The following is a 27,857-nucleotide window of genomic DNA, read 5'->3' on the forward strand; positions in this document are numbered from 1 at the left end:
GCTGTATCTTTTGAGTTAGATTTAGGAGGATTTGTTGTACATAGACATATTTCTTCCCTCTGTAATATTGTGCAGATGGAAGATGGAGATACCTTACATAATTTTGTCAGAGGTAAAAGACTGGGAAAGAATTTTAAGCACAGCATGGTAAAATGAAGCAAACTATGTGGGGGAAGGAGGACAATCCAGTTTACTTTTCTTTCCAGATCTCTCCAAATAAATCAGAGAGAGTAAAATAAAGGAATCAACCATGGTACAGGGTCTTCTTGGGAAGAGGGAATGACAGAGGCTGTTTGGTACGAAACAATCTTTATATTATCTGTAGTGAACACTTTTAAACATATAGAGACAAAATAATACTAAGAAATTGCTAGACAAGATAAGAGAAGCAACAATAAGATGGATTCTGAAGAAAAGTTAAAAGGAGACTGCATACTGAGAAATACCTCTGTATTGAGGCCATTTATGTAGCCCTTGAACACTTGATCATGTGCTTTCATTTAATGTTGCAGGAATAAGCATAAGAACATAAGAACGGCCATACTGTGTCAGACCAATGGTCCATCTAGTCCAGTATCCTGTCTTCTGACAGTGGCCAGTGCCAGATGCTTCAGAGGGAATGAACAGAAGAGGGCAATTATTGAGTGATCCTTCCCCTTTTGTCCAGTCCCAGCTTCTGGCAGTCAGAGGTTTAGGGTCACCCAGAGCATGGGGTTGTGTTCTGGACCATGTTGGCTAATAGCCATTGATGGACCTGTCCTCCATGAACTTACCAAATTCTTTTTTGAACCCAGTTATACTTTTGGCTTTCATAATATCCCCTGACAACGAGTTCCACAGGTTGACTGCATCGTGTGACGTACTGCCATGGATTTATATAGTGTTATTATAATATTTTCTACCTCATTATCTATCCCTTTCCTAACATTCTGTTAGCTTTTTTGGCTGCCACTGCACATTGAACAGATGTTTTCAGCAGCAGTCAAAAAATTAAAATGCAATGAAATAGAGACTTAATATAGTGTCTCTGTTTTCCCCCACTTCACTTGTGTTAGGATTACTTGCATTTGCAATGTGTTGATATGTTAATTTTTGTGTGTGAAATGTATGACAATGTTAATGATAATCTTATTTTTTATTGGTTATGTAAAATTTTACTTGTGCTGTAGAAAACGGAGTCTAGAGTATAAGAATTTTGTGATGAACTGGAGGTTTGCTCTCTTCTACAGTGTTTGCATTTGTCCTGAAAATATTGTTTAATTATGAAATGCTATCAGTGTTTCAATTAAGTATTCATATCTAATTAGTAGAGATAAAGCATATAGGGTATCGCCAGCAAAGGGTGACCAGATGACACATACTGAAGCAGTCCTCTGTAGAGACTCAACCCAGGTGGCCTTGAGGTAATACTTACAAGATGGAAGAAACTGGGGAAAATGGCAAAAAATATATTGGCCTGCTGAGTGAGGGTTTATGCCCACCATTTCTTGCTTGGGTTTATAATCTAGGGGAGCTGTTGGATATCCAGCTGCTTCCGAGTAGTCTGCCAAGCATGCTTTTATCAATTACACTTCATAAGAAGGTTGCCTCCGTTTTTTTTTTAATGGGGAAGAGATATGGACCTCATCAAGGCTGTCTGTGACTTTGTCACCTCAAAATTACATTTACTGCATTGTTTAATGGGGCTACATCCTCACACCGTTTGGAAACTGCAGCTACTGCAGACTGTGGCACCTTGCCTATTAAACAGGATTTCCCACAGAGTGCATTCTTTAAAGACACCATCCAGGCAGGTTTTTGACTCCTGAGGCTATAAGCTCCCAATGTGATGTGTTAATTTGACATATGAAGTCCTAAATGTTTTGAGTCCTAGCTACTTGAGAAACTGCCTTTCTTTCTCTCTGTGATAAAGCAGCAATTGTGATCATCTGAATATTTTGAGCCAAAGTGTCTCCTGGTTTAAATGGGAGGGGCCTGGGAGCAGGTCATTCTTGGTGTGAAGGGTCTTCTGATTTGAAATTTATTTTCCCCTTTCCTGCCCTCCTAGTCCACCGCAGTCCAGATGTAGTGACATGCAGTGAGATTCATTTGTCTCCCCAGACTTTTCAGAGGTTTAAGGATTGATTAGGGAACTGATGAATGATGCGGTGGAATTAATTCTAGGGTTGGGCATATTTTTGAGAGGTCTATTTTTCTACTATTGTATTGATACATTTTGATGATTAATTCAGCATACAACTTTAGTGCATGTAGAGACTTCAGTAGACACAACTGAAAAAAATCTAAATAAATAAAGTTTTAAAAAACTTAAACTGGATTTAAACTGATAAGTGTATATTAAAGAGCACACTTCAACTGATGGTGGGTGAGGGGGGAAAGACTGAATAATCTAATAGTTCTGTTCCATTTCTGTGGTTCAGTTTCTTCCTGCTGGGAAGTAGATTAAGATGCAAAAAAACCGCTCATTATTTGAATAAATGAGAAAGGCTCAAGACTTACAAAGTTGTTGTATGGCAACTTGCTGTTTGTCTGATATTATTTATTTCAGGTATATTGTTATTTAAGAACTTACCTTACCACTTGGAAAGTTTCTGTCTTTGTGGAGAGCTATGTCTTAATCTATTTGCCAGAAAGAAGCCTCAAATGGATCAAGAAAAGGATCAAGAAAATTTCCACTCCCAATAAAAGAGACACCAGCAGCATTCACTGACACTTAATTCTCGTTCCAGTTGTTTCATTGTGGTACAATGCAAGCTTCCATTTCTGGAACAAAACCAAAGCCCAAACTATTTCAGTCCTCAAGAAGCGACAACAAACCTTTTGCTGTATTTCTGCTTCTTTTAGAAAAGCAGCGTAGAGAGACATAGAGACCAGGGCCTTTTAATATCAAATATCATCATCATGCACCAATCCAAATGTGTGTAAATTTAGCATGCTTTCATAACACCAGCATTCAGCACCAGGAGTTCTACAGAAAGAGAGTACCGTCTTTAGGTTTTACAAATACAGTAAAAATGGAATCCAGTAAATGACAAATGTTTCAGCCCTTCAGCAGCCTCTGTGGGGACATTGGGACATCAAGCTTGCTGGGAAATGGGAAATTATAGAACCCCAGTTGAACCAATGCTATTGAACAGAAGTGAAACATGGGCATTAAGGAAGGCTGAAGAACACCAGATTGACATTTTAGATTCTTGTTGGTTTCTTCAGCTGCTCCATACCAACTGACAGGACAAGATCAAAAATGAGGCTGTTCTAAGCCAAACCCAGCAATCACCCCATCCGCACTGGTTCAGTTTTGGTGGCTTTCTTGCTATAGACATATTGCTACAATGGAAGACCAACAAATTTTGAAGCATGTGTACCAAGGAATGCTGCTGTAATGCACACACCTTCTGGGTGTGGTGTTCTGTCCCATTTAGTGGTACCGAGACCACTTAGAGAGAGAGAGATTAATGAGTCTGCTCTCCAGCATTAGCTAACAGCCATGTGGCTTTTAGCTCATGCAGTAGAGGCTCATGCATTTAGCTCCAGGTTCGATCCCACCCCCCCGATGACCGGGGTCTGTCAGTGTTACACAGCTACACAACTGGCAATCACATGGGCATCAAACGCTTTGGTGGATATAAACTAAATATATAACCAAATAACTTTAAGCAGTATGCCAGAGATTGATCCAGTTGATAAAATTAAAGATATATTGATAAGGTTTTTCCCAGATATTTTTCTTTGTACATAAAGAGGTGTGGATGGGAGAGACTTTTTAATTATTTTATTTTTGTTTGTATGTATTTTTCTCTCACTGTTGTCTTCCCCATATCTGTTTGTATCCATCTGCTGCCTTTTGTCATATACATAAGGCCTTAGTTTGTAGATGGGAGAGTCTGTGCTCTGCCTAGGGAGTTGTGGGAAGTTCCTAAGGTGACTTTAAGTCACATTTGCATCCTCCTAATTCTGAACTGCTCCGGGTGCTGCAGAGGTCCCAGCATAGCTTAGACACTCCTGGAGGGCTGCCTATGTGACAGTAGCCTCTCCCCAGTTTACAGGGGCACCTGTACTGCCCAAAATCTCCATGGCACATAGCACTGCATCTCTGGCTCCTGGCATTCGCAACAAACCCCTTCCAATCTCACCCCAGCATGACTTTTACAGTGAGTTTGTGTGGGGTCCTCAGAAGACAGTAGGCTGTCTTCCTCAGTTCCTGTGTCAAAAGAATTCTTCTTTAGTCAGACCCAGTGAGGGCTGCCAGTCTGGGGTTCTGTCCGCCACCCCTCTCAGTCCAGTGATGGTCTGAGGTTCCGGCTGCTGGCCTCTTGCCAGCCGGGGTTCCAGCCATCAGCCCTGCTCAGCCTGCTGCTGGCCTGGGATACCAGCCACCGACCCCGCACACCTCGCTGCTGGTCTGGGGTCCTAACCACCCGACCCCCTGCCAGCCGGGGTCCTGGCCGCCGACCCCGCTCAGCCCGCTGCCAGTCTGGGGTTCTGTTGGGGGCCCCTGTAAATGTAAAATTTATTACTGGCACATGAAACCTTAAATTAAGGAAGACTTTGCACGCCACTTCTCAAAGGTTGCCGACCCCTGTGCTAGCCCATCCATATCCCAAAGCAGCCCCCTCTCCCACTGTTGACACATGTTTTATACTACCATTGGGTTGTCCCTTGCCTGGCATGTATGTGTAACACCAACATACCCCGATTGTCGGCGGGCGGGATTGAATCTGGGACCTCTAGAGCTAAATGCATGAGTTTCTACTGCATGAGCTAAAAACCACATGGCTCTTAACCAAGACTGAAGCAGGCTCATCAATCTCTAGCTGGGCTAGGTGCCACTAGAGGGAGACAGAGTGCCCCACCAAGTGGGCATGGGTTACATACTACCCCTAGCTGAGGAAGTGCACCCTGAGCTTCAGAGACTTTTGAGTTGATATCCTGGATGAGCCCCCCTTGTAACACTGACAGAGCCTGGTCGCTGGTGGGTGGGATCGAACCTGGGACTTCTGAAGCTTAGTGTATGAGCCTCCACTGCATGAGCTAAAAGCCATGTGGCTGTAGCAGACTCATCAATCTCTAGATGGGCTAGGTGCCACTAGAGGGAGACAGAGTGCCCCACCACGCAGGCATGAGTTACATATGCACTCAATCCTTCCATGACTCACAAAAGTGCATATGCTGCATAAGGTGTCATCTTTGAGTAGAAAGTGCTACATGCACTAGCATGTTCCTTGATTCCTCCACCTTGTGTCTGAGCACATCCTTTGTCCCATAGGCATCAAAACATGTGCGTTGATACTGAACAGGGACTTCTATTATTTATGTGGTGAATGGTGGAGTATAGCATATGTTGTTATTTGTGTTAAGATAGCGCCTAGCAGGCTCAATCAGAATTGAGTTCCCATTATGATAGGCTCTGTACAAATGCAGAGTATGAGACAGTCCCTGTCCCAAAGAGCTCAGAATCTAAATGCACGAGACAGAGAAAATTTAATAAACTGACAACATACAAGCCAAATGTTAAAAATACAAAATTTGGTAGTTCCCTTTTTTGGTAAAATATGTAAGATTTTGGCTTGATATATTGACCCAGAACCTCAGATGTTCACACGAGGCAGTTGAACTCAATGGCACTGCAAACTCGTATTAGGGCAGTAATAGTTTATACTGTATTGGAAACACTATGCAGTGAACTAGATACTACCCACTGATGCCATAGATGGGGAAAGAGGGCATAGGCTGCCTCTTCCCCATCACAAAAGCAGCAGGGTAGTTTATCTATCTAGTGCTCAAGACAGTGCCACAAATCACAGTGATCTGACAAACGGGGATGGAAGGGGCTTATCGATACGCTGCCATCAGCAGCAAACACTGGAAGGGGGTACAGAGTAGTGTTCCTTTTTAGAACAGTGGCACAGTGCACTCCACAGTGCTTCCCTTCGTTACCCCATGAAATCTGGATTGGGACAGCAGAATTCCAGCAGTAGAGGATACATGGGGCAGTGCCACTTCTCTGTTTTACTGCACTGACCATAGCAAGATGCAGCTTCAGCCAATTATGTTTTGACTTTTTGGCTACTGAAGCAGGCTGTGATCAGCGTGAGGACAATCTTTCTATTCAATATGTTTTATAGACACGAAGCAAATGTAGAATATGCATCTTTAAGACCTTAGCAAGATAGTGCAAATTTGACTTGACACCTTTTGTTTTTAGATGTTGATCTTTCTTTGTGCTTTAACTAGAAAGGATTTCGTTTAGAATTGCGGGGCATCCTCTTTACCTTGTTTTGATCTGCAGAGTTTAGCAGGGATCTTAATAAATACATTACAGTCACAAACACATGGCTAATTATTTAGTCATTTATATATATAAATGGCTTTAAAATATTGAAGTGTTGTATGGATCTAAGTCAAATGTATTCGACAGCATAATTAATTTTTAAAAATGCTTTCCAGTTTATAAAATCATATGCGGTTAAGTGTATGATAGAACTTTTCTTACTGTCAATTTTCTCTAATAATTTATTGTTTTTAAACAGTTATTGAACCTCCCTTGTAATGAACTTTAACCATATTTCCTGGAGACCATTTTTTCATATACATGTATATAAGTACATTTGTAAAAAGAAAAGGAGTACTTGTGGCACCTTAGAGACTAACCAATTTATTTGAGCATAAGCTTTCGTGAGCTACAGCTCACTTCATCGGATGCACGAAAGCTTATGCTCAAATAAATTGGTTAGTCTCTAAGGTGCCACAAGTACTCCTTTTCTTTTTGCGAATACAGACTAACACGGCTGTTACTCTGAAAAAAGTACATTTGTGATCGTTTATTTTGAAATCCCTTTCTTTGCATCGCTTCACTTCCAAAACCATAATTTGGCACTTTGTGTTCATTACCCCTTGATCATTTCCCCTGATTTGGTAGTCTTATAATTAGTTTAGAATTAGGGAGGCAGGGAGGTCATTTTGCTGTTTCAAATTATAAAATGTATTATCTCAAGTAACATACAAAGAATAGAAAAGGCATAAAAAATTAGTTTTCATCTTTATGCCTGTTGATCACTTTGGGTGATAATTTATTCTATATTATTCCATATTTACATATCTGTTTTTATTCTCAGCATTATCAGGCCTGTCTTCAAACTGCTTTCTACAGTATTTATGTAGTTGTAGACAGTGATGAAGTGTAATAAATTAAGGCATTGACAGTGGTTTGCTAACCATTAATTTAGCTGTTTGTGAACTTCCATTTGGCTTTTCTACGGCAATCCAATCTCTTATAGGACTTCAAATTCAAGAACTCTGTCTTGACATTGAACTCAGAAGGGAGTCTGAGTCCCTTGAGAACTAGGGCTACTAGAATATCCATGCATCCTGCCAATAAAAAGCCCACAGCATAAATTTATAAGGCCTTTGAAATGAAAAACTGATGGTGCTGGTGTGACTAACTGTAATTCTGATTAAACAATTTATTTCTTTATTTGTATTACAGTAATGCCTGGAGGCCCCAGTCAGGAATTAGCACTGTGCTAGAAGTTGTACAAACATAGTAAAAAGAAAGTCTCTGCCCCAAAGAGTTTACAGTCTGACTTACCTCAGTATGAGACAGGAGTAGTAGACGAGCAAACTGGTGGGGGCAGGAAGAGGGAGGATGAGGTAAAAATAACATGAGCATGTTTTTGTAAGGACTAGCAGTGTGCACAAAGTACTGTCTGCCTGTTATCACAGCAGAAATGAGTTAAGGAGATATTTGAAAGAAGATAAGGTAGCAGGTTTTTGAGGGTAGAAGCTCATTTTGTGCAGATTAGAACAATGTCATGTGTATTTTACATTCAGCCAGTATGCAATCTTTTCTCTTTTATACAGCCTAAAATACCAACAGGTCAAATGAAACATCACCGCTTTGTACTCACATATAATGGCACATTATAACACTTTACGTTTTTTACATTTAAGTCATCATAAATGGCTTGAAAACATAAGAGCCTGGAGTCCCCTATTTATTCACAGAGTAGGCACATTACACAGGCTGCAGCTATTATATAATATATATTATTTTGTAAACAGTTTTTATACCTTGCCTCTGCTCCAGCTGTCAATTCAGTTTATGGGAGCCCAAAGGAAGAAATCAAGATAACATTGTTTTAGTGAAGTGACACTTAATGGAACCGTGTAAAGTGTATTTTTGCCCTTTATAGAAAAATTTAATCAATGAAAAGTAGAAAATGTTTTCCTTGGAAGCATATTCTTTAAAATGCTACAGATATGCTATTTTTTTCCCACCATGAGTCTATAGCCATCTGTGCTCACTCTGCATGATTCAAGAATGTATTTCTTAATTGTGATTATTATTAGGGGTGTCAATTAATCACAGTTAACTCAGGCGATTAACGCAAAACAAATTAACTAGATTAAAAAATAGTCACAATTAATCACAGTTTTAATTGTACTGTTAAACAATAATAGAATACAAATTGAAATTTATTATAAATATTTTTGGATGTTTTTCTACATTTTCAAATATATTGATTTCAGTGACAATGCAAAATACAAAGTGTACGGTGCTCACTTTATATTATTCTTTTTTATTACAAATATGTGCACTGTAAAAAAGGATAAAAGAAATTGTATTTTTCAGTTCACTTCATACAAGTACTGTAGTGCAATCTCTTTATCGTGAAAATGCAACTTACAAATGTAGAATTATTTTTGTTACTTAAGTGCACTCAGAAACAAACAATGTAAAACTTTAGAGCCTACAAGTCCACTCACTTCTACTTCTTGTTCAGCCAAATGCTAAGACGAACAAATGTATTTACATTTATGGGAGATAATGCTGCCTGCTTTTTATTACAATCTCACCTGAAAGTGAGAACAGCCATTCACATGGCACTGTTGTAGCCAGCGTTGCAAGGTATTTACCTGCCAGATATGCTAAACATTTGTATGCCCCTTCATGCTTCAACCACCGTTCCATAGGACGTGCTTCCATGCTGATGAAGCTCATTAAAAAAAAAAAGTGTTAATTAAATTTGTGACTTAATTCCTTGGGGGAAAATTGTATGTTTCCTGCTCCGCAGTTTTTCCCACATTCTGCTATATATTTCGTGTTATGGCAGTCTTGGATGACGAACCAGCGTATGTTGTTCAATTTAAGAACCCTTTCACTGCAGATTTGATAGAACGCAAGGAAGGTACCAATATGAGATTTCTAAAGATAGCTACAGCACTTGACCCAAGGTTTAAGACTCTGAAGTGCCTTCCAAAATCGGAGAGGGACAAGGTACGGAATATGCTTTCAGAAATCTTAAAAGAGCAACACTCCAGTGTGGAAACTACAGAAACCGAACCACCAAAAACGAAAATCAACCTTCAGTTGGTAGCATCTGACTCAGATGATGAAAATGAAGGTGCGTCAGTCCGCACTGCTTTGGATCGTTATCAGGCAGAACCCGCCTGTTTTATTTATTCAGAACAAAAGCATTGCGGAGGAAACATATCAAGAAAACAAAAAATAGTTTACATGCATGCCTAGCTTAGTAGGTGTCACCCATCTTTCCTGTGGAAACCCTGGAAGGTTTCAGAGTACTTCAGGTTCTCTCAGAAGGCCTGTCTCTCTGGATCACAGTCTCATGTCAGTTCTTGGACTGGGGCAGAATGACCTCTCTCCCTGCATCAGAGTGGTCACTTTATGCAGATGTCAGTTTATTGTTTGTCAGGCCTCTTGAACTAGGTCAAATTAGTATATGCAATTTCCCTCAAGATGTGAGTCTTCTCCAGACTAGTTAGTTGCCTGAGGATTTGCATTAATTATCTGTTAGTGATTATTAGTTTATACAGGACAATAGTCTTTAGATATTCCATGTGTCATAGTATCTATCACATCCCTTAGGTTCCCCGCCCCTTCAGCAGCCAGCAGCTTAGCCAGACCTCCCGCTGCAGAGCTTTTCTGAGGGAAATTGCAAACTTTATTTCAAATTTTTAGACTAACACATAGGTTCAGTAATTTGTCTGTGTAATTCCCAGCTGTGCTCCAGGGCTGCATTTGATTTTTGGGGCGATTGTCTGCTCAGCTTGGGTTCCATTTCTGAGATGACAGTGTATGGGACCCCTGCATGCTTCAGAAAGCAACCTAAGCTGAAAAAAGCCAGAGGAAAAAGGAAGAGTCCATATTTCCTGTTCCACCCCGTTTACTGAGTGTCTCTTTACTGGTTCTGTGGATGAGGGAAAAGCGGTGGACGTGTTGTTCCTTGACTTTAGCAAAGCTTTTGACACGGTCTCCCACAGTATTCTTGCCAACAAGTTAAAGAAGTACGGGCTGGATGAATGGACTATAAGGTGGATAGAAAGCTGGCTAGATTGTCAGGCTCAATGGGTAGTGATCAATGGCTCCATGTCTAGTTGGCAGCTGGTATCAAGAGGAGTGCCCCAAGGGTCGGTCCTGGGGCCGGTTTTGTTCAATATCTTCATTAATGATCTGGAGGATGGTGTGGATTGCACCCTCAGCAAGTTTGCAGATGACACTAAACTGGGAGGAGAGGTAGATACGCTGGAGGCTAGGGATAGGATACAGAGGGACCTAGACAAATTGGAGGATTGGGCCAAAAGAAATCTGATGAGGTTCAACAAGGACAAGTGCAGAGTCCTGCACTTAGGACGGAAAAATCCAACGCACCACTATAGACTAGGGACCGAATGGCTCGGCAGCAGTTCTGCAGAAAAGGACCTAGGGGTTACAGTGGACGAGAAGCTGGATATGAGTCAACAGTGTGCCCTTGTTGCCGAGAAGGCCAATGGCATTTTGGAATGTATAAGTAGGGGCATGGCCAGCAGATCGAGGGATGTGATCATTCCCCTCTATTCGACAATGATGAGGCCTCATCAGGAGTACTGTGTCCAGTTTTGGGCCCCACACTACAAGAAGGATGTGGAAAAATTGGAAAGAGTCCAGCGGAGGGCAACAAAAATGATTAGGGGACTGGAACACATGACTTATGAGGAGAGGCTGAGGGAACTGTGGATGTTTAGTCTACGGAAGAGAAGAATGAGGGGGGATTTAATAGCTGCTTTCAACTACCTGAAAGGGGGTTCCAAAGAGGATGGCTCTAGACTGTTCTCAGTGGTAGCAGATGACAGAACAAGGAGTAATGGTCTCAAGTTGCAGTGGGGGAGATTTAGGTTGGATATTAGGAAAAACTTTTTCACTAGGAGGGTGGTGAAACACTGGAATGCATTACCTAGGGAGGTGGTGGAATCTCCTTCCTTAGAAGTTTTTAAGGTCAGGCTTGACAAAGCCCTGGCTGGGATGATTTAATTGGGGATTGGTCCTGCTTTGAGCAGGGGGTTGGACTAGATGACCTCCTGAGGTCCCTTCCAACCCTGATATTCTATGATTCTATGATTGGGGAGCTTGGCCAACTCTGTGAGCATGACACAGTTTCCCTCACAGCCCCATTGGGTGAGCTCGTCTCGGCTTTCTTCCTTCCATGAGGCAGATAGGACTGGAACAGAACAGGCTCCAGGACAAGCAGCTCCTCTCCCTGCATCTCCACATGAGGCGTGAACCCAGAAGGGCAGTTTGCCAGATGGAAGATTGCTCCTGCATCCCTATGTCATGCACCAGCAGCCGTGCCTCTGATGGTGGAGGTCAGCCACTTCCCCTTTGCTTCTCTGCAGGTCTTGGCTGGAGGGCATCAAACACTGCCAACACCAGAGAGTGTGGTAAGGGGCTTTTGGACCAGTGCCCTCCCCCCACAGCCCCTCCCTATAGAATAGACTTTGCATGTGTATTTGGTGGCCAAACTTGAGGTGATTTTGTTTGATAAGCTCTTTTTAAAATAGTTGAATCATGTTTTTAAAAGTCTTCTAATGCTTCTTTTTATGTACATCCTATCTCAAAAGCAGCTTGTCCTAGAAACTTCAGTAACATTTATCTAAAAAATTCTTGATGCAAACTAGTGCACATGGCAAACTTTAAGCTGGAAAAAGGCATATCAGGGAAGTTTTCAATGGTGAACTAGGAATGTCAGACTCCTCTCTGGGCTGCTTGTAGTGGACTTTTAAAGAGGGCCAAATGTATGGTGAAGATCTCAGCTTTCATTTTAAAAAAAGGTCTCTCACTCAGTTCTGACATTCAAATTTGAATAAAGTTATAAAGTACTACTACTCATATTTTATTTTTGAGGGACTTCCTTTATTTACAGGATATGGAAGAAACACCGACCCAGTAAGAAGTTCTTACCGAGTCATTGTTACTGAAACTGTTACATTGTTCATTCTTGCATTGTACACCTAGTGGGTTCAAGAATAGTTTTCTAATATAGTAATCTTGTTTCTCTCTCAAATATGTTTTCAGTTTACTCCACATTTGCTTAGCATGAATACTGAAAATTAATTTGACACTTTGGCATGTTTTATCAATTTTTTCTGATCCTTCAATCACTTAAAATTAATTATTCTCACAGATAGAACTTCTGAACATTCACATTGAAAATGTTGTTAGTAGAAGGTATGTGTAATATGCCTCTTATCAAGAATGTGATGACTGGAGACAAAAGTGAGCCTGTAATATGTGATGTGATGGCATAATCTATCACGGATTTACTTTCTTGGAATGCTGGTGAAGTGGATACCAGAGTAGTAAGATTGGGAACTAGAGAGTAAAAACCTGTACATAAAACAAAATTGTAGCTCTCTCACAATTTTTACGTCCAGTAATACATTAGATGGGACCAAGCTTATCATTCCATTTATCCACATGAGTGAATTGGAAGAATTTTTAAAAAGATGAGTGATTTCATGAATGGGGGAGGGATGGTTTAATGACGTTGATCAGTTAATCTTTGAAGCCATCCTCTTTGTATCAGCTTTCCTCGGTTTCAGTGTAATAACTATAATTGAGATGCATGTTGAGTTGATTTTACTAAAGTAAACAGTATTTTGGGGATATGATATGTTGTGACATCTATATGGCATCCCTCATATGCACTCAGTTATAAGTAATCACCAATTTCCTCTATTTGAAGTATGTATAAGGGAGCCTGTTGAAGTTAGTGTTGCATTGTTTATACTTTTCAAAAGGAAATTCTTCTTTAACTGTTTCAGTTTTTATAATTTTGTATAATACAAATTTGATGTTTTCTTGGAAACATGAACAACATTAAATTATTTTCATATCCATTTTGTTCTGCTTTTGGTTAATATTTTATTTTTGCCATATGTTGTGACACAGAGCCCATGGGTGGTTCACTGTGCTGTGTCAGCAACTCTTGTAGGTCTGACAAACTCACTACACCTAATGCATTGCTGTCATAGAGTTTATCTATAAAGAATTTGATATATCAAATGGAAGCCAGTTACACACTGGTCATTTATATCATTATGAAATGTATGCATTAACAGTATGTGAGAAATTATGGATACTTACTGATATGATGCTTCCAGACAGGAGGGTAGGTGGTTATCTCCCTATCACTAATGTAAACTGATCATGGTGAAGCTAGAGACAATGGGAAGTTTATTTGCGTTGGAGGAAAACAGGACGAGCAAATTAAGAGGTGTGTGAGAAGAAACAGCATGGGTAGCATTGTGTCTGCATACTAGTTGGGGAGAACTTTGTCTGGGTGTACCTGTCAAAAGAATATATGTCAAAGATTTTCTGAACTATAAGAAGCAGGGGAAGGAACGCTTTTGTTATCCATCACTCAGGGACCAAAGAGGTCTGCGCTCTTTGCATCCATGAACGATAGATCCCCAGCCATGTTGGTTGGTGAAACTAAGAATTGGCTGTAAGTGAGAAAAACTGCTGTAGACAGAGATTGGAGCCTGCTAAGGTTATAATGTAGTCTCTTAGAAGTGTGTTATACATTTATTTTATTTGTAACCATTTCTGTTTTGATTACCTTTGCTTAGTAGCTCTTAAATTTCTGTTTTTATTAATAAATTTATTCTTGGTTTTACTATCAATTCATCTCAGTGCTGTAATATTAAAGTGTGCATCCTCAGCTGAGCTAACAGGCTGGTGTTGTAGACAGAGGACTTGGTGATTTCTCCAGTGACAGAAGCTGGATACTGCAGAAGAATGCTCTCCAAAGGGGCTTGAGCTTGGGGTGCACCTAATGTTAACCTGCTAGGCCAGGGCAGGACTGAGTAGAGTGCTTGAGTGGTGGAAAGGCTGTTATTGTACTGGAGCTGACACCCATCTACCACAAGATAGACTCTTTGACACTGGAGGCAGGGGCTAACAAGGTCACCCATAGTCCCAGCACCTCAAGACAGCATCACATCTGTCTAGTATTGCAAAGATTTTAAAAAATATTCCACACCCAGTTTTGTTCAGTTCACTGTCTGAGCACCATTATCCCTAATACAGGGCACTACAGACAGGATCTGGTTGTTAACAGGCACCTAGCAGAGCATCAGGCAAGCTCAAGCATTCTAATGCCATTACACTGAAATAGTGATTTTTTAAAAAGTTATGGTGACCAGATGATTTAGAAAGAGATTTTGAATACACAGGACATTAATCACCTACTTTTCAACAGTTTCAAGAGAGATTGTGGATTTAACTGAGAGATCTGGGCCCTTGTAAGGATTGGAATTTTAATATTCCAAACAGGCTTCCTCATGTAAGAAGTAAAGACAATTCACAAAATGTAATAAAGCAAATAGGAGACAGGAGTGCCTGCTGAAAGAAGTTCAAAATTATTTTCATTACAGCAGACCTGTATGGCTACTCCTTTCAAGACTACCCTTTGGATCTGCCATTTTGTAAGGTTTTTTATCAGGCTAGACTAAGATGGCTCTCTATGGAATAACACACACAGCCTTCAGAAGGTTCTTGAAATCATCATGTTTTCAGTGACTCTTCTAAATACAGGTTACAGTTTACAAACCAGCTGTGCACCAACCTGACGGCGATAGGATTTCTGATCTTTGTAAAAGTAATAAGTAATGAGAGACCTAAAAATTTAAATGGCACTAACAATAGAAATGGCACAATCCTGTGTGGTGCTGACTCTGAACACCTTCCACAAAAAGCTGACCACTTTTAATTTCCATTGAAGTGAATGGGAGATGAGCATGCTGAGCACCTCATGGGATTTGGACGTTCATTGGGATTGTTGAAGAAAGCATGTTTTTCTGGATTAAAAATATGATGCTTCTTTTAATGTGTTTTAGATAAAAACAGCTTTAGTAATTGAAAGTGGTCTGTGCATATTACATTTTAAATAAAAGTGAAACAAAGAGCTCCATCGTTTTGTTTAATGGTCCCTTCTACTCCCATTTCTTCTTGGAGACTCTCCCATATCCAGGGAATCCCCAAGAGAGAATGTGTAGCCTGTTTCCCTTTTGTATCAGAATATTCTTGTGTTCAGGAAGCTTTTATAAGAAAATAGGTTTTATCTGTGTTAATAACAGTGGAAAGCTGCAGCTGTGTGTTAGTTGTGTGCATAATGGTTGCTGTGAATGGAAGTGGCTGGCATTTTAAGTGGAACAATATATCATTGTAATATATTGACACAATGAATTCTAATATACACTACAACATCCCATTGTTTATTTTTCATGTTTTCCTGAACACTGAATTTTGTGACAGGTGTTTGGGAAAACATGTGCCTATCTAAATTTTCCCAGTTATATTTGTGTATTGACCTAGAAAAGAGGAAGAGGTTTATGAGGTTTATGATAATATTTTTAATTTAAATAAACTTAAAGATTAAGGGCAAATTCTTCTCTCTGATCTCCACTGCTTATCTCTAATGAATATTAATGTCAATGGGAGTTTCATAGATGAAACAAATGCAACATATGCCATTGAGAGGAGCACTTCAGATAAGAAATAAGAATGTTAATGATTAAAAATGGGAATATTTTTGTTAAGGACTCAATTTTTCTGAAATTATCGGACGGTTTCCACAGTCCAGAATGCTGTGGGTTATTTCAGATGAATCAAACCCTTCTTTATTCATATTTTCTGTGGCTGTAGTTCTTGGCTCCATATTCAACCTACCTATTCATACAGGAGTTGGAAGACCTTTCTGTAGAGTGTAATAAAGCTACAGAAGCTCAGATGGAAAGGACATTTCATATAAAAGAGCCTCTCTGTCATTTCTGAGCTGGGTGGACAAAAAAAAGGTTTCCTGAGGCTGAAAAACTGTTTTGTTGTTTTTTTTTAAATAAATTCATTTGTAGGGCAGATAAACTGCCATAAAATCCACTGCTCATCAACAGCTTCATTTTATTGTATTTTTTAACCCTCAATACAAACAATACATCTTTATTGTATATAATAGCTTTTGTGCAAACTGAATCTGAAATGCCTCATAGAATTAAATAATAAATAACTTTAGAGTTAAATCTATAGTAGCAGAGCCAAATAATAAGGAAGAGCTACATAGTCAACAATAATAGAGGGTGAGAGAAACTGAGATAATAGGCAAGGGAAGAAAATTTGTTTTGAGAAGAGAGTTTAAAAGATACAGAGTGATGGAGGTGTGCTAAAACAGGAAAGCTGTCCTAGATAACAGTAGCTTCAGAGGAAAAATCTTTTGTGCCTCAGGTGCTGAGATTCTATCAGAAGACAGAAATGGCTAGTGCTAGATAAGTGGAGGAAACAGGAAGGGTAATAAAGGTGTATGAAATAGTCAGACATTTCTTTTTCTGAAGACTTTTGTCACAAGGTGGCTGGGCCCTGTGAATGCAGTAGCTCCAGCATCCCTGTGCCAGAGCAGGTGCTCCCATGTGGCCAATTAAGAAGGCAGAGTAGCACCTATGGGTTATAAAAGGTCAGAGATATCCCCAGTCAGTTGGAGAGATCTGGTGAATAAGAGTGGAAGTCAGGGGCAGGTAAAAGCTGCCAGAGACTGTATGTTTGGGACCTGGAACAAAGCTGAAGGCAGGAGAACAGCAAGAGTGTTACATGGCTGTCGTGCCCAAGCCAGAGAGCCAGGGCTGAAGGCAGGAGGAGCAGCGGAGGGAAATGCTTGCTGGCTGTAAGCCAGAGAGAGCCAAAGGTAGGAGAGCAGCAGAGGCGCTTACCTGCTGATGTCTCCCGGGCCAAAGATCTGGACCCAGAAGAACCTTGAGAGGCCAGAGGGAGTGCAGGATGCTCCCCTGGTAAAGATGAACTCCCAGAAGAAAGGCTGTGGGGGTTCCTGATGGAAAGACTGGGGTTACAATCCAGTAGGAAGGGCTGGGGTGACTGTCTTGGTACCAGGACAGGGGAGGATTGCCAGAGACTCTGGGTGTGGTTGAAGGTGCCAGTGTATGATACGTGGGGCATCATGGCATGAGGCGTTGGGTGATCTTAATGGCTGTTTGCACTGGGGTGAGAAATGAACTATATGAGTTTGGGACTTTATGTTTTGGACGATTTGCACAATGTCTTATTGTGTCAAGAGAGCTTGCATGGAGTTATGAGGGACTCTGAAATAGGAAACTGAGGCAGGCATGCCTGTCATGCTGCAGCCTGCTGCAGGAGGGCACTCCGGGCAGGGTCTGCCCTAAGACATTTCACATAGCTGTTTAGCATGAGGACTCCTTGAGTTTACTCAGCAGTGTCTTCCTGACATAATTTCTTGTTATATTCTTCATATGACCACAGGGGAATGCATCCTTTTATGTTTTTGAAGTATGCTGTTGTCACAGGGTGCTCCACTCACTGCTAGGCTGGTGCCTCTTCACGGTCGCTCTGTGGATTAGCTTATGAGGTTGACGCCTTTCTCTGGTTTCATGCCATCACTCCATCTCTCTCTGGTTTGCAGCCCCTCTCCCGCTCTATGGACCGCAGCGTCCTCTTTATGACTTGGCTCTCCAGCCAGGTCACTCAGCATTCCCCCCTTCCAGGATATAGTCCTTCACAGTCTCTGTCACTCCCACAGTGACCCCGACAGTCTTCCAGTTCACTGCCCCACTGGTGCCACTTCCCCAGTGGCAGATAGGGGAACCTGAGTCAGCTCTCTACGTTGGGTTCCAGCCCAGGGACTCTACCACATGCAGCTATGTCCTGTTCAGTCCCCAACCTTGCTTCTTACTCCCTGGTCTGCTTCTCACTCCTGCATTCTCCCCTCTCTGGGGTTTGCTGGCCTCTCTACTCCCTACAACCGTGGGGTACTTGTCTCTCTAGTCCCCCGTCACACCTCCCTTCTCCCAGGGAGTGACTGCAGAGTGTCTCCCTGCAGCCCCTTTCTGCTATCAGCTCCCTGGCTTTATAGAAGCCCAGCCTGTTCCCACACAGGTGAGCTTCCCCTAATTATGGCTTTCCTCTCAGCCTTCAGCCTAACAGGTTAATTAGCTCATCTGGCCTCCATTAACCCCTTCAGGGTGAGTGTGGGGCGGACACCCCCTCACAGCTATTCTATAGAATTGATATAAAACACTGCATTCTACATTAGTGTTACTGCAGTGAGGATGTTAGGCCTTGTCTACACTACTGGGGTAAGTCAACCTAAGTTACGTTACTCCAGCTACCTGAGTAACATAGCTGGAGTCGATGTAGCTTAGGTCGACTTACTGCGGTGTGTACACTGTGTTGCATCAATGGGAGATGCTCTCCCATCGACACAACTTACTCTTTTCGTTCCGGTGGAGTCGACCAGAGAGCGCTCTGCGGTCGTCGACCAGAGAGCGCTCTGAGGTGTAATACCCTCTAAGTGTAAACATGGCCTTCACGTGGAATGATACAGTATTATTTCCAAAGGGGTGGCTGAAGCTTTATTGCAGCTTGAAGCCACAAACACAGAACTTGCAAGACCTGAATTATAATTTGTTTCTCCAAACATTGTGCTCCTGCCTCAGATTCTTTATATTCAGTACACACTGTTTACTTAATTATATTTTCTTTAATTTTTTGTACAATTAAGTCTGAGATTTACAATACGTCTTACAATATTTATGCTATGTCCTTTTCTGATGTTAAAGGGTTATTATTTGCTTCAGAGACACATTAAGTAAGCAAACGTCAGTGGTTCAAACTTTTATTAGAATATTTTTGCATACAGTTCTGAGACAATCGATCTTTGCTCCTCTAGTTTTTGGTCAGAAAGCACACAAATTCTGGTAGTGTTTACATTTTTATTTTTTGAAAAGCATAGATTTTGTAATAATCATTTTTTGACAGCTGTAGAGGCAAGAGCTAGTGGTACAGGTATAACAAATACATACCGTTGCACTGAAGTAAGGTTAACTTGGTCAAAAAGCAATTTATTGTCAGCTGCAAAACAAGGATTTGTTCTCGTGCTGTGGTGTAAGCAAGCCAGTCGGTGACATAGATGACTTAAAAGCAATTTGATGATTGGGAGCATTTTAACTAAGACAAATTGCTAAGTGCTTTAGGCTACTAATATTGTCCAAGATGTCATAGAATGTCAGGGTTGGAAGGGACCTCAGGAGGTCATCTAGTCCAACCCCCTGCTCAAAGCAGGACCAATCCCCAACTAAATCATCCCAGCCAGGGCTTTGTCAAGCCTGACCTTAAAAACTTCAAAGGAAGGAGATGTCAAGCTGTTGAACTGTTAGTCTGGTTCATCTTATAGTGGGTTATTAGATTCTTCAATAAAAAAAATTACTTCTGCTTTTTGGAATTCATTACTGTTGAGTATTCTGTCTGAAGGAAATTACCACCGAAAGTGAAATTCAACACATGACCTCTTGGTTTAAATAGGTTTTCCAAATACAGGATCAGAGGTTCCCTCAAAACCCTAAAGGGTATTGTCCTCAGCTTTCTTTCATTTTGGCTCACACACACTCCCAATTTTGAAAGCCTCTAATATAAGAGCATAAGAATGGCCATACTGGGTCAGACCAAAGGTCCATCTAGCCCAGTATCCTCTCTTCCAACAGTGGCCAATTGCCAGGTTCTCCAGAGGGAATGAACAGAACAGGTAATCATCAAGTGATCCATTCCCTGTCGCTCATTCCCAGCTCTATCGTTTAATCCAACTATTATTGTGCTGGTTAGTATCTATTCATATAAAAACAGTGCTAAAACACCACAACTAAGATTAGGAACCCATTGTTCTAGGCACTCTACATATATGTAGTGTGACAAAGCTCTGTCCTTGTCTCCGTGGGTCCCGCGTTTCCTGGCGGATTTCGCTAGCCTCAGAGGCTCACTGTGACCCTCCCCGTAACCCTTCTCTCTCTAGAGACAAGCGTCCCAGTCTACTGAGCCATTTTCATCATAAGCCAGTGAGGGAGGTGAGGAGAAGCTATCCTCCCTTGCACAGTCTCTGTTGTCTCCCAGTCTTAGTGATTAATCAGGGAGGGCGGGGGAGATGGTGGGAGCCCGGGCCCACCCTCTATTCCAGGGTCCAGCCCAGGGACCCTAATAGTATCCGCTATGGTAGCTGACCTTTTAGAAACATGACACGTACAATTCCCTGGGCTACTTCCCCCACAGCAGCCCCCACTTCCTCAGGCTCCACTTCACCCTTACCTCAGGGCCTCCTTCCTTGTGCCTGATATGGTGTGTACTGCTCAGTCTCTCCAACAGCGCAACTTCCTCCCACAGCTCCTGACATGCACACCCACCTGACTGGGAGGCTTTTAACTAGTTTCAGCCAGCCCCTGATTGGCTTCAGATGTCCCAATCAACCTAGCGTTCTCCCTGCCTTCTGGAAAGTTCTTAATTGGCCCCAGGTGTCTTAATTGACCTGGAGCAGCTGCCATTTAACTTATCCTGGTACCAGGGATTTGTTTAGCCTGGAGCTAATATATCTATCTCCCACTACTTTTCTATAGCCATCTGGCCTTGCCCTGTCACAGTAGTTATAAACAGTCTCTGGTCCTAAGAATTTAGGCCAAGATTTTTAAAGGTATTTGAGCCCTCACAGTCTAAGTAGTTAAGAGATACAATTGATGGGAGAAATGGATTTTCATTAGTATTATCATTACTATTAATTATGCCCACATTACAGATGAGGAAATGAGGCACAGAGTGACTAAGGGACTTGCTCACGGTCACCCTGAGGTCTGTGGCAAAGCTGGGAACTGAATATCAAAATTCTATACATTTTTTGAATTTCTAAATTTCCCCAATATATTAAGATCATTTGTTGGTTTGTTGCTGACCCTTCACTAAAATCTTGAGGAACCCCTTTATATTTTGAAAAAAAATTAAATACTTGCTTTGGAATGTCTGCTATCTCCCTTTTCAGTGTGCATCAACTGACAATACACATATTACCCAAACATGAGATGCAGCTGAGTGGGGAAAGGCTGAGCCCTTGCACAAATGAATGGGGTTAGTACTATGATATTTGGCACCCTTTTTTCCCAGTTACCGTGTGTATATCACTAAGAGGCATAATGAACATATATGGTACAAATGCTAATAAGCTTCCACAAAACTCTTAATAAAGGCTATTGTGCCACCAATATACTTGGAAAGGTCACTTTATAGACTGAAGTAGCCACTGCCTAACAAGGGGAAATATTGTGCATTGTACTGGGCAAAGCAGTGACTAAACACTCAATAGAAACAACCTGTTCATTTCTCTCCTTGCTAGGCAGTCAGGGGATACTTTGTTGACTCTTCAGAAAGCCTCGTTTCCAGGTAGCATTAAGACCATATCAGCATAATTAATTATCAAATCAGTCAACAAACTATACAAAATAATATTCTCCCCAAAATAGCATTCATAAATGAAAATCCTTTGCACTTGAATAACTCCTTCCATCCTAGCATCTCAAAGTGTTTTAGAAACATTAATGAATTAAGTCTCACATGCATTATGTCTATTTTATTAACAAACCAAGACACAGACAGGTTAAGCAGCCTGCACAGAGTTATACAGAAATTCTTTTCTGAAGGGTGTGGTAATACCTAGATCTTCTGATCATGGAAAAAAGGGACATACTTGGTTTTGGGAGAGCGGGAGAAAAAGGCTGCTGACAAATGATTCAGACATAGAGACATGGACTGTTCACCAGAAGAACTTAAAATTCAATGCACAGTTGCAGGGATCACATATTTTTTAGCCTGTCCTGTAGTTTTTCACAGACTTAAGTGGGAGAATCCTATACTACAATACAGAAGCATCTGCCTCCATGCCTTGTGGGATCTTTTATCTCCACTTCTGTTCAGCACATTCACATTTTATACAGTGCTGGTCACCAATGTCGAATAGAGGGGAACGATCACGTTTGGCAATGCCCCTACTTATACATCCCAAAATGCCATTGGCCTTCTTGGCAACAAGGGCACACTGTTGACTCATTGGCGGCTCATAGTCATCCTGTGATCAACCAATACTCCGAGGTCCTTCTCCTCCTCTGTTACTTCCAAGTAATGCACCCCCTGTTTATAATAGAAATTCTTGTTATTAATCCCTAAATGCATGACCTTGCACTTTTCACTATTAAATTTAATCCTATTACTATTACTCCAGTTTACAAGGTCATCCAGTCTTCCTGTATGATATCCCGGTCCTTCCCTGTATTGGCAATACCTCCCAGCTTTGTGTTATCCGCAAACTTTATTAGCACATTCCTGCTTTTTGTGCCAAGGTCAGTAATAAAAAGATTAAATAAGATTGGCCCCAAAAACCGATCCCTGAGGAACTCCACTAGTAACCTCCTTCCAGCCTGACAGTTCACCTTTCAGTATGACCCGTTGTAGTTTCCCCTTTAACCAGTTCCTTATCCACCTTTAAATTTTCATATTGATCCCCATCTTTTCCAATGTAGCTAATAATTCCCCATGTGGAACCGTATCAAATGCCTTACTGAAATCAAGGTAAATTAGATCCACTGTGTTCCCTTTGTCTAAAAAATCTGTTACCTTCTCAAAGAAGGAGATCAGTTTGGTTTGACACGATCTACCTTTTGTAAAGCCATGTTGTATTTTGTCCCAATTACCATTGACCTCAATGTCCTTAACTACTTCCTCCTTCAAAATTTTTTCCAAGACCTTGCATACTACAGATGTCAAACTAACAGGCCTGTAGTTACCCGAATCGCTTTTTTTACCTTTCTTAAAAATAGGAACTATGTTAGCAATTCACCAGTCGTACGGTACAACCCCTGAGTTTACAGATTGATTAAAAATTCTTGCTAATGGGCTTGCAATTTCATATGCCAGTTGCTTTAATATTCTTGGATGAAGATTATCCGGGCCCCCTGATTTAATCCCATTAGCTGTTCGAGTTTGGCTTCTACCTTGGATGTGGTAATATCTACCTCCATATCCTCATTCCCATGTGTCATCCCACCATTATCCCTAAGCTCCTCATTTGCCTCATGAGGCAAGACTGAGGCAAAGTATTTGTTTAGATATTGCGCCATGCCTAGGTTATCCTTAACCTCCACTCCATCCTCAGTGTTAAGAGGTCTCACTTCTTCTTTGTTTGTTTTCTTGCTTGTTTTTTCCTCTCCGGTAAACCTCATACCTGCCTTATTGGTCAGTAAATGGCCATTGGGTGCTGGGTCAAGTAATAGGAGAAAAAGTTCATTGTTCTTAAAAAGAAAAATGTATTTTTTTTCTGGACAAATACCACATTTTAAAATCTGTTGTAAATTATGTAGTATAGCTTTCCAGTCCATTGATTAGTTCAGACTTGCATGATCCTTGGGTTGTGGACCAGGCTGACGTCATGTACAGAGTCACCAAGCCATTGGGGGGGGGCGTTATTTCACCTTCCCCACAGCAGGTTCATGGGGGGTGAGGGCTTAGTGGGGGTGAGCATGGAATGAGGGTTAGGCTATGGTGTTGCAACTCATTAAGTAAGCATGGGGAGGATGGTCCAGTGCAGGTATTCCGTAGGGAAGGGATACAGTGATCAGATAAATGGTTTTGAAAAGGATTTAAAGAAGGTATCTGTTAAAGGAGCAGAAATGGGGGGGGGCTCCTATGACTGGCATGGCAGGGAGCCAATCCTCCCCCTTTTAGCCCACCTTAACCCTCATTTGTGGGTGGGGGATGGTAAGGTCCCAGCAGCAGGTTGGCTGGGGACCAGGATGATGGAAGCCCCCCAGGTAGATATTGAAATAGAGCTGCTTGCACTGTACATTTTTATCTACCAGGTACTCTCAGACAGTTAATAATAAAGTTGAGGTCTAAGTAAAACCACATCCAGTGTCTCCTGTCCTCCTTATGGGAGGGAAACATTCCTCCCCCCCCCCCCACCCAAGAAAACAGCTGCTAGCGCAGTGCCCACAGCAGAGCCTGAGCAAACCTGGTATTTCGCCACTTTCATGTGTGGGAGGGTAGGTGCTGCTCTGCTTGGTCTGAGTGAAAGAGAGGCTCCTCTCACCTGGCTTGCATCTGTATTATTTCTGCTCTCTTCCGGTCACCTGGTGGACGAGTCAGCGTCCCCACACTGACCTGCTCTGCATCTGCAGCAGCATCCCTGCCTCTGCTCTTAAAGAGGTATATCCCTTCCCTCAGCAGGCTAGACAATAGCCCTCCACTTAAGGTCCAGTGCAGTCATTTTTGTATTGCAAACTACTTTCCCTGGCAAAAAAGTATCCTGTAGTTAAAGACAGTACCTACAATATGTGTAGGAGGAAACACTTGACTCATTTCAGATCTCCTGTGTAGTTGACTCTTGAGTTATTGAAGAGCAATCTTATTCAATCATAATAAATTTTAGTAATTTTTTCTTTAAAAAAAAATACCGAAAGGAGCTATTCCAATGTCAATAAATATGCATGGATATGTCGTCTTTTGTGTGTGTGTGTGTGAAGTAAACAGCTTTCCCTCACTACAGTAGGTGGGAAGGGAGAAACTATCGGGATAGAATGGTAAGAGAAATGTAATAGCAGTGTTGCTAAAACATCTCAAAAGATGTCTCTTAAATAATATATATTTTTTAATATTTAATTTTAGGAAAAGCCACTGACCAAATCTCTGCAACGAGGAGAAGATCCCCAGTTTGATCAAGTAAGTGATATCTAACGCAAGGACATTTCTTTCTTGTTGCTTCTGTTTCTCAGGACAAAATCTAGGTATTTGTAGGCTAGCCTAGTGTCCTCATAACATTACAATGATTTGCCATGCAGGCAATCAAAGTCTCTCATTCTGCTTGAGGCTGTAGAACTGAAAGTGCTCTGTCTAATCATCTGCCTTAGGAATTAGGAGTAATTTCCATTTCTTCTAAACTTAATATTGTTTGTCACTACAAGTTTTTAATTTTTTTTTAGCACATTCAATATCTATGTATTATTTCCTGTGGACTTTTTCTGATGCGATTCGTGAGATGAACGTCATATCTTCACGGAACATTCCAAACTGATGGACTTCTGGTTCAACGTTAGAAATAAGATGAAAAAGTTATATAAAGATGAAAGAGCTGTGCCCCAATTTCTGTTTTATGCTGTTAGTAAATCAAAGCATTTCCTAAAATTAACCAAAGATTTTGGAATCCTTGTCACTGCAGACATTTTCTTCAGTTTTTTTTATCAGTAGGGCTGTGATCATGCATAATTTATGTACATGCTTAACTTCATGCAATGTGAGTGATCTCACAGACATTAAAGTCAAACATGTACGCGAGTCTTTTCAGGATTGGCCAGGGCCTATTGTTGCAAAAATAAGTACCCACTAGAGAAATGTGGTCAATAGGAAGGAAGATAATTAACAGAAATAAACTTATTTACTTTCTCTATTAGATTAACACATAAAATAGACCATTTGAGGGAAAACGGACCAAGTGGGATGAACTGGTTAAAAATAAATAATTTCATATATTAGATTTAGCTTTTTTCTTGTTTACTGCTTATATAAGAAAATAAATTCTACTGTCATCATTGCTGAGATAAAGATCAGAAAAAATATGTAGTAATAGAAGATCTCAGGTTTATGTATATGCAGGATATCAGAACCCACAAAATCAATTCTTTAGGATACATTTAGTGAATCTCCTTTTAAACTGATATGGTTAACTTAAAAGTAATACTTATAAACAAACACATTTCTTTAATTATGTTACTGATTATACTTTAGATTACTCAAAATGAAAGAATTTTTAAAATGCAACTTGTTTGTGTCTATGCTCTATCTATTTTTATTATTTTTAATTTTTCTCAGTTTGCAAAATGAAAATCAGTTAATTCAGTTTCATTTTTGTTTATAATCAGTTTCTCTATAATGACTTTAGTTCAGCAGTGTTTGGTTGTAAACACTGCAGGGAAATATCTGTTTTTTAATGCAACTCTCTTGTGTTCATTGTGGAGACAATTCTGTAGGTCTTAAATGTTATTAAAGCATAATTTGCACAAAATTTTAATTATGGGCCTAATTTAAAAGGGAAAGCTTGAAGATCTAGGCTCCAGCCTAAATCGCTTTCCTAACAAAATGAGGTAAAATTATTTAAAGGCGTGTAGGTGCTTTTGAATCCCAATGCCAATATTTTTGGTTCTACAATCTCAACTTCCTATTTTTATGACTGTTTTCTTGTTCCCCTTGCTATGAGAGAAAAGACTCACACACACAGAAGAAATTAAGTTATAAGAAATTACCTAATGAAGGCATCAATACATAAAATCCAGCAAAAATTTAAGCACATGCTTAACTTTATGCACTGTGACTACTCCTGTTGACTTCATTCGGTAGTGTCATCAGCAGGTTTTTCATGTGCCTAAGTATTATCTGCAGGATCAGGGCCTAAGGGTTAAGCAAATTGTGTTCCTTTATTAGGATAAATTAAAATTCTTATGCATCTCCTAGCTGTTGCTACAGTGACAGTTTGAACAGCACCTGTTAAGTCAACGTTGATTAATGAAGACATAGGGTGCTTACTAGAGTATTTCCAAGTTGTAACAGGTGTTGAATCTGAAACTGGCGGAGTGGGGGAGAAAGATAAAGACATAAACAAGCTTTGAAATACATAGCAGTTGTATACAATTCTAACTGCATATCTGTCCCTATATATATTATATACAGAGCTGGTAGCAAAGTCTGTAGTTAAGCATGCTTGACACTTCCTGTTACAAGACCCTGTTTTCAGTTGGTTATAACTTTGACAGCCTTAAAACTGTCCAGGCTGAAATTTTCCAGGCCAGCTGTCTGCCTCAGGCAGTATTATCTGGGAAAGTTTCAGCCAAAATGGTATAGCCATTTCTCAGAATGAGATTAGGGAGAAACACATTGTTTTGTCCATGTTAAAACATTCTTAAAACTCTTTTGCATAGAAGTATTAGTGCCTCTGTGCTTTGGAGCAGGGACTTGAAGCTTGGCAGGGTAATTGGCTTAGTCTCAGGGATGTGTCTCGTACCATCCTCATGAAAATCTGCCCAAATTTGGCCAAATTATGTAAGTCTTTAAGTATGTCTACTTTAAGTATGTCAGAGGTGTGACTGCAGCATGATTAGACATACCCCAAGATGGCTTTTATCTAGCCAATTCAAATAAGAATAGCAGTGAAGCTACAGCAGCATGGACTGCCACTTGAGTATGTACTTCTATGTCTACACTGCAATTAAGCAACCGCGGCTCCCCGTGTCAGCTGTGTTGGGTTTGCAGGGCTCAGTCTGAGGGACTATAAAACTGCAGACTGTCCCTTCTGGCATCCACAGCTGATTGGTCCCTCCTTTGCAGCTGCTGGGTCCTGCCCTCCCAGGTCCAGGCTCCCAGCCCTGGGGAGAGGGAGAGTCACGCAGGGAGGCGCTGTCAGATGGGCTGGCAGTGCATCCTGGGCCTGCACCTGCTGCCCTGCCACCGTGACAGGGAGTGACACTGCCCCCCACCTTGAGAATGAGGCTGCAGGTATCCCCTCCAGCACTCCCCAGGTAACCCTCCAAGTACACCCACACACACCCCTCCAGCACCCCCAACTATAGCCTCCCGGCTTCCCCATTCCCCTCCCAGCAGCGTCCTCTTTTGGGGAACCCGAGATATGATAACCCTAATATGTCAGAGGGAT

General features: G+C 41.0%; 1 protein-coding gene across 4 annotated transcripts in view; it reads left to right on the forward strand.

Annotated features, from left to right (window-relative positions):
• Positions 1–27,857, forward strand: part of FRY (FRY microtubule binding protein) — a 323,193-nt gene that overhangs the window by 95,863 nt on the left and 199,473 nt on the right. For all 4 annotated transcript variants that reach the window (XM_074959329.1, XM_074959318.1, XM_074959340.1 and 1 more), the window contains exon 3: positions 24,824–24,877. In XM_074959329.1, the coding sequence (XP_074815430.1) occupies positions 24,824–24,877 (54 nt within the window). The remainder of the gene's footprint in view (positions 1–24,823; positions 24,878–27,857) is intronic.

This window comes from Natator depressus, chromosome 1 (genome assembly GCF_965152275.1).
Source record: "Natator depressus isolate rNatDep1 chromosome 1, rNatDep2.hap1, whole genome shotgun sequence".
Taxonomy (NCBI): domain Eukaryota; kingdom Metazoa; phylum Chordata; order Testudines; family Cheloniidae; genus Natator; species Natator depressus.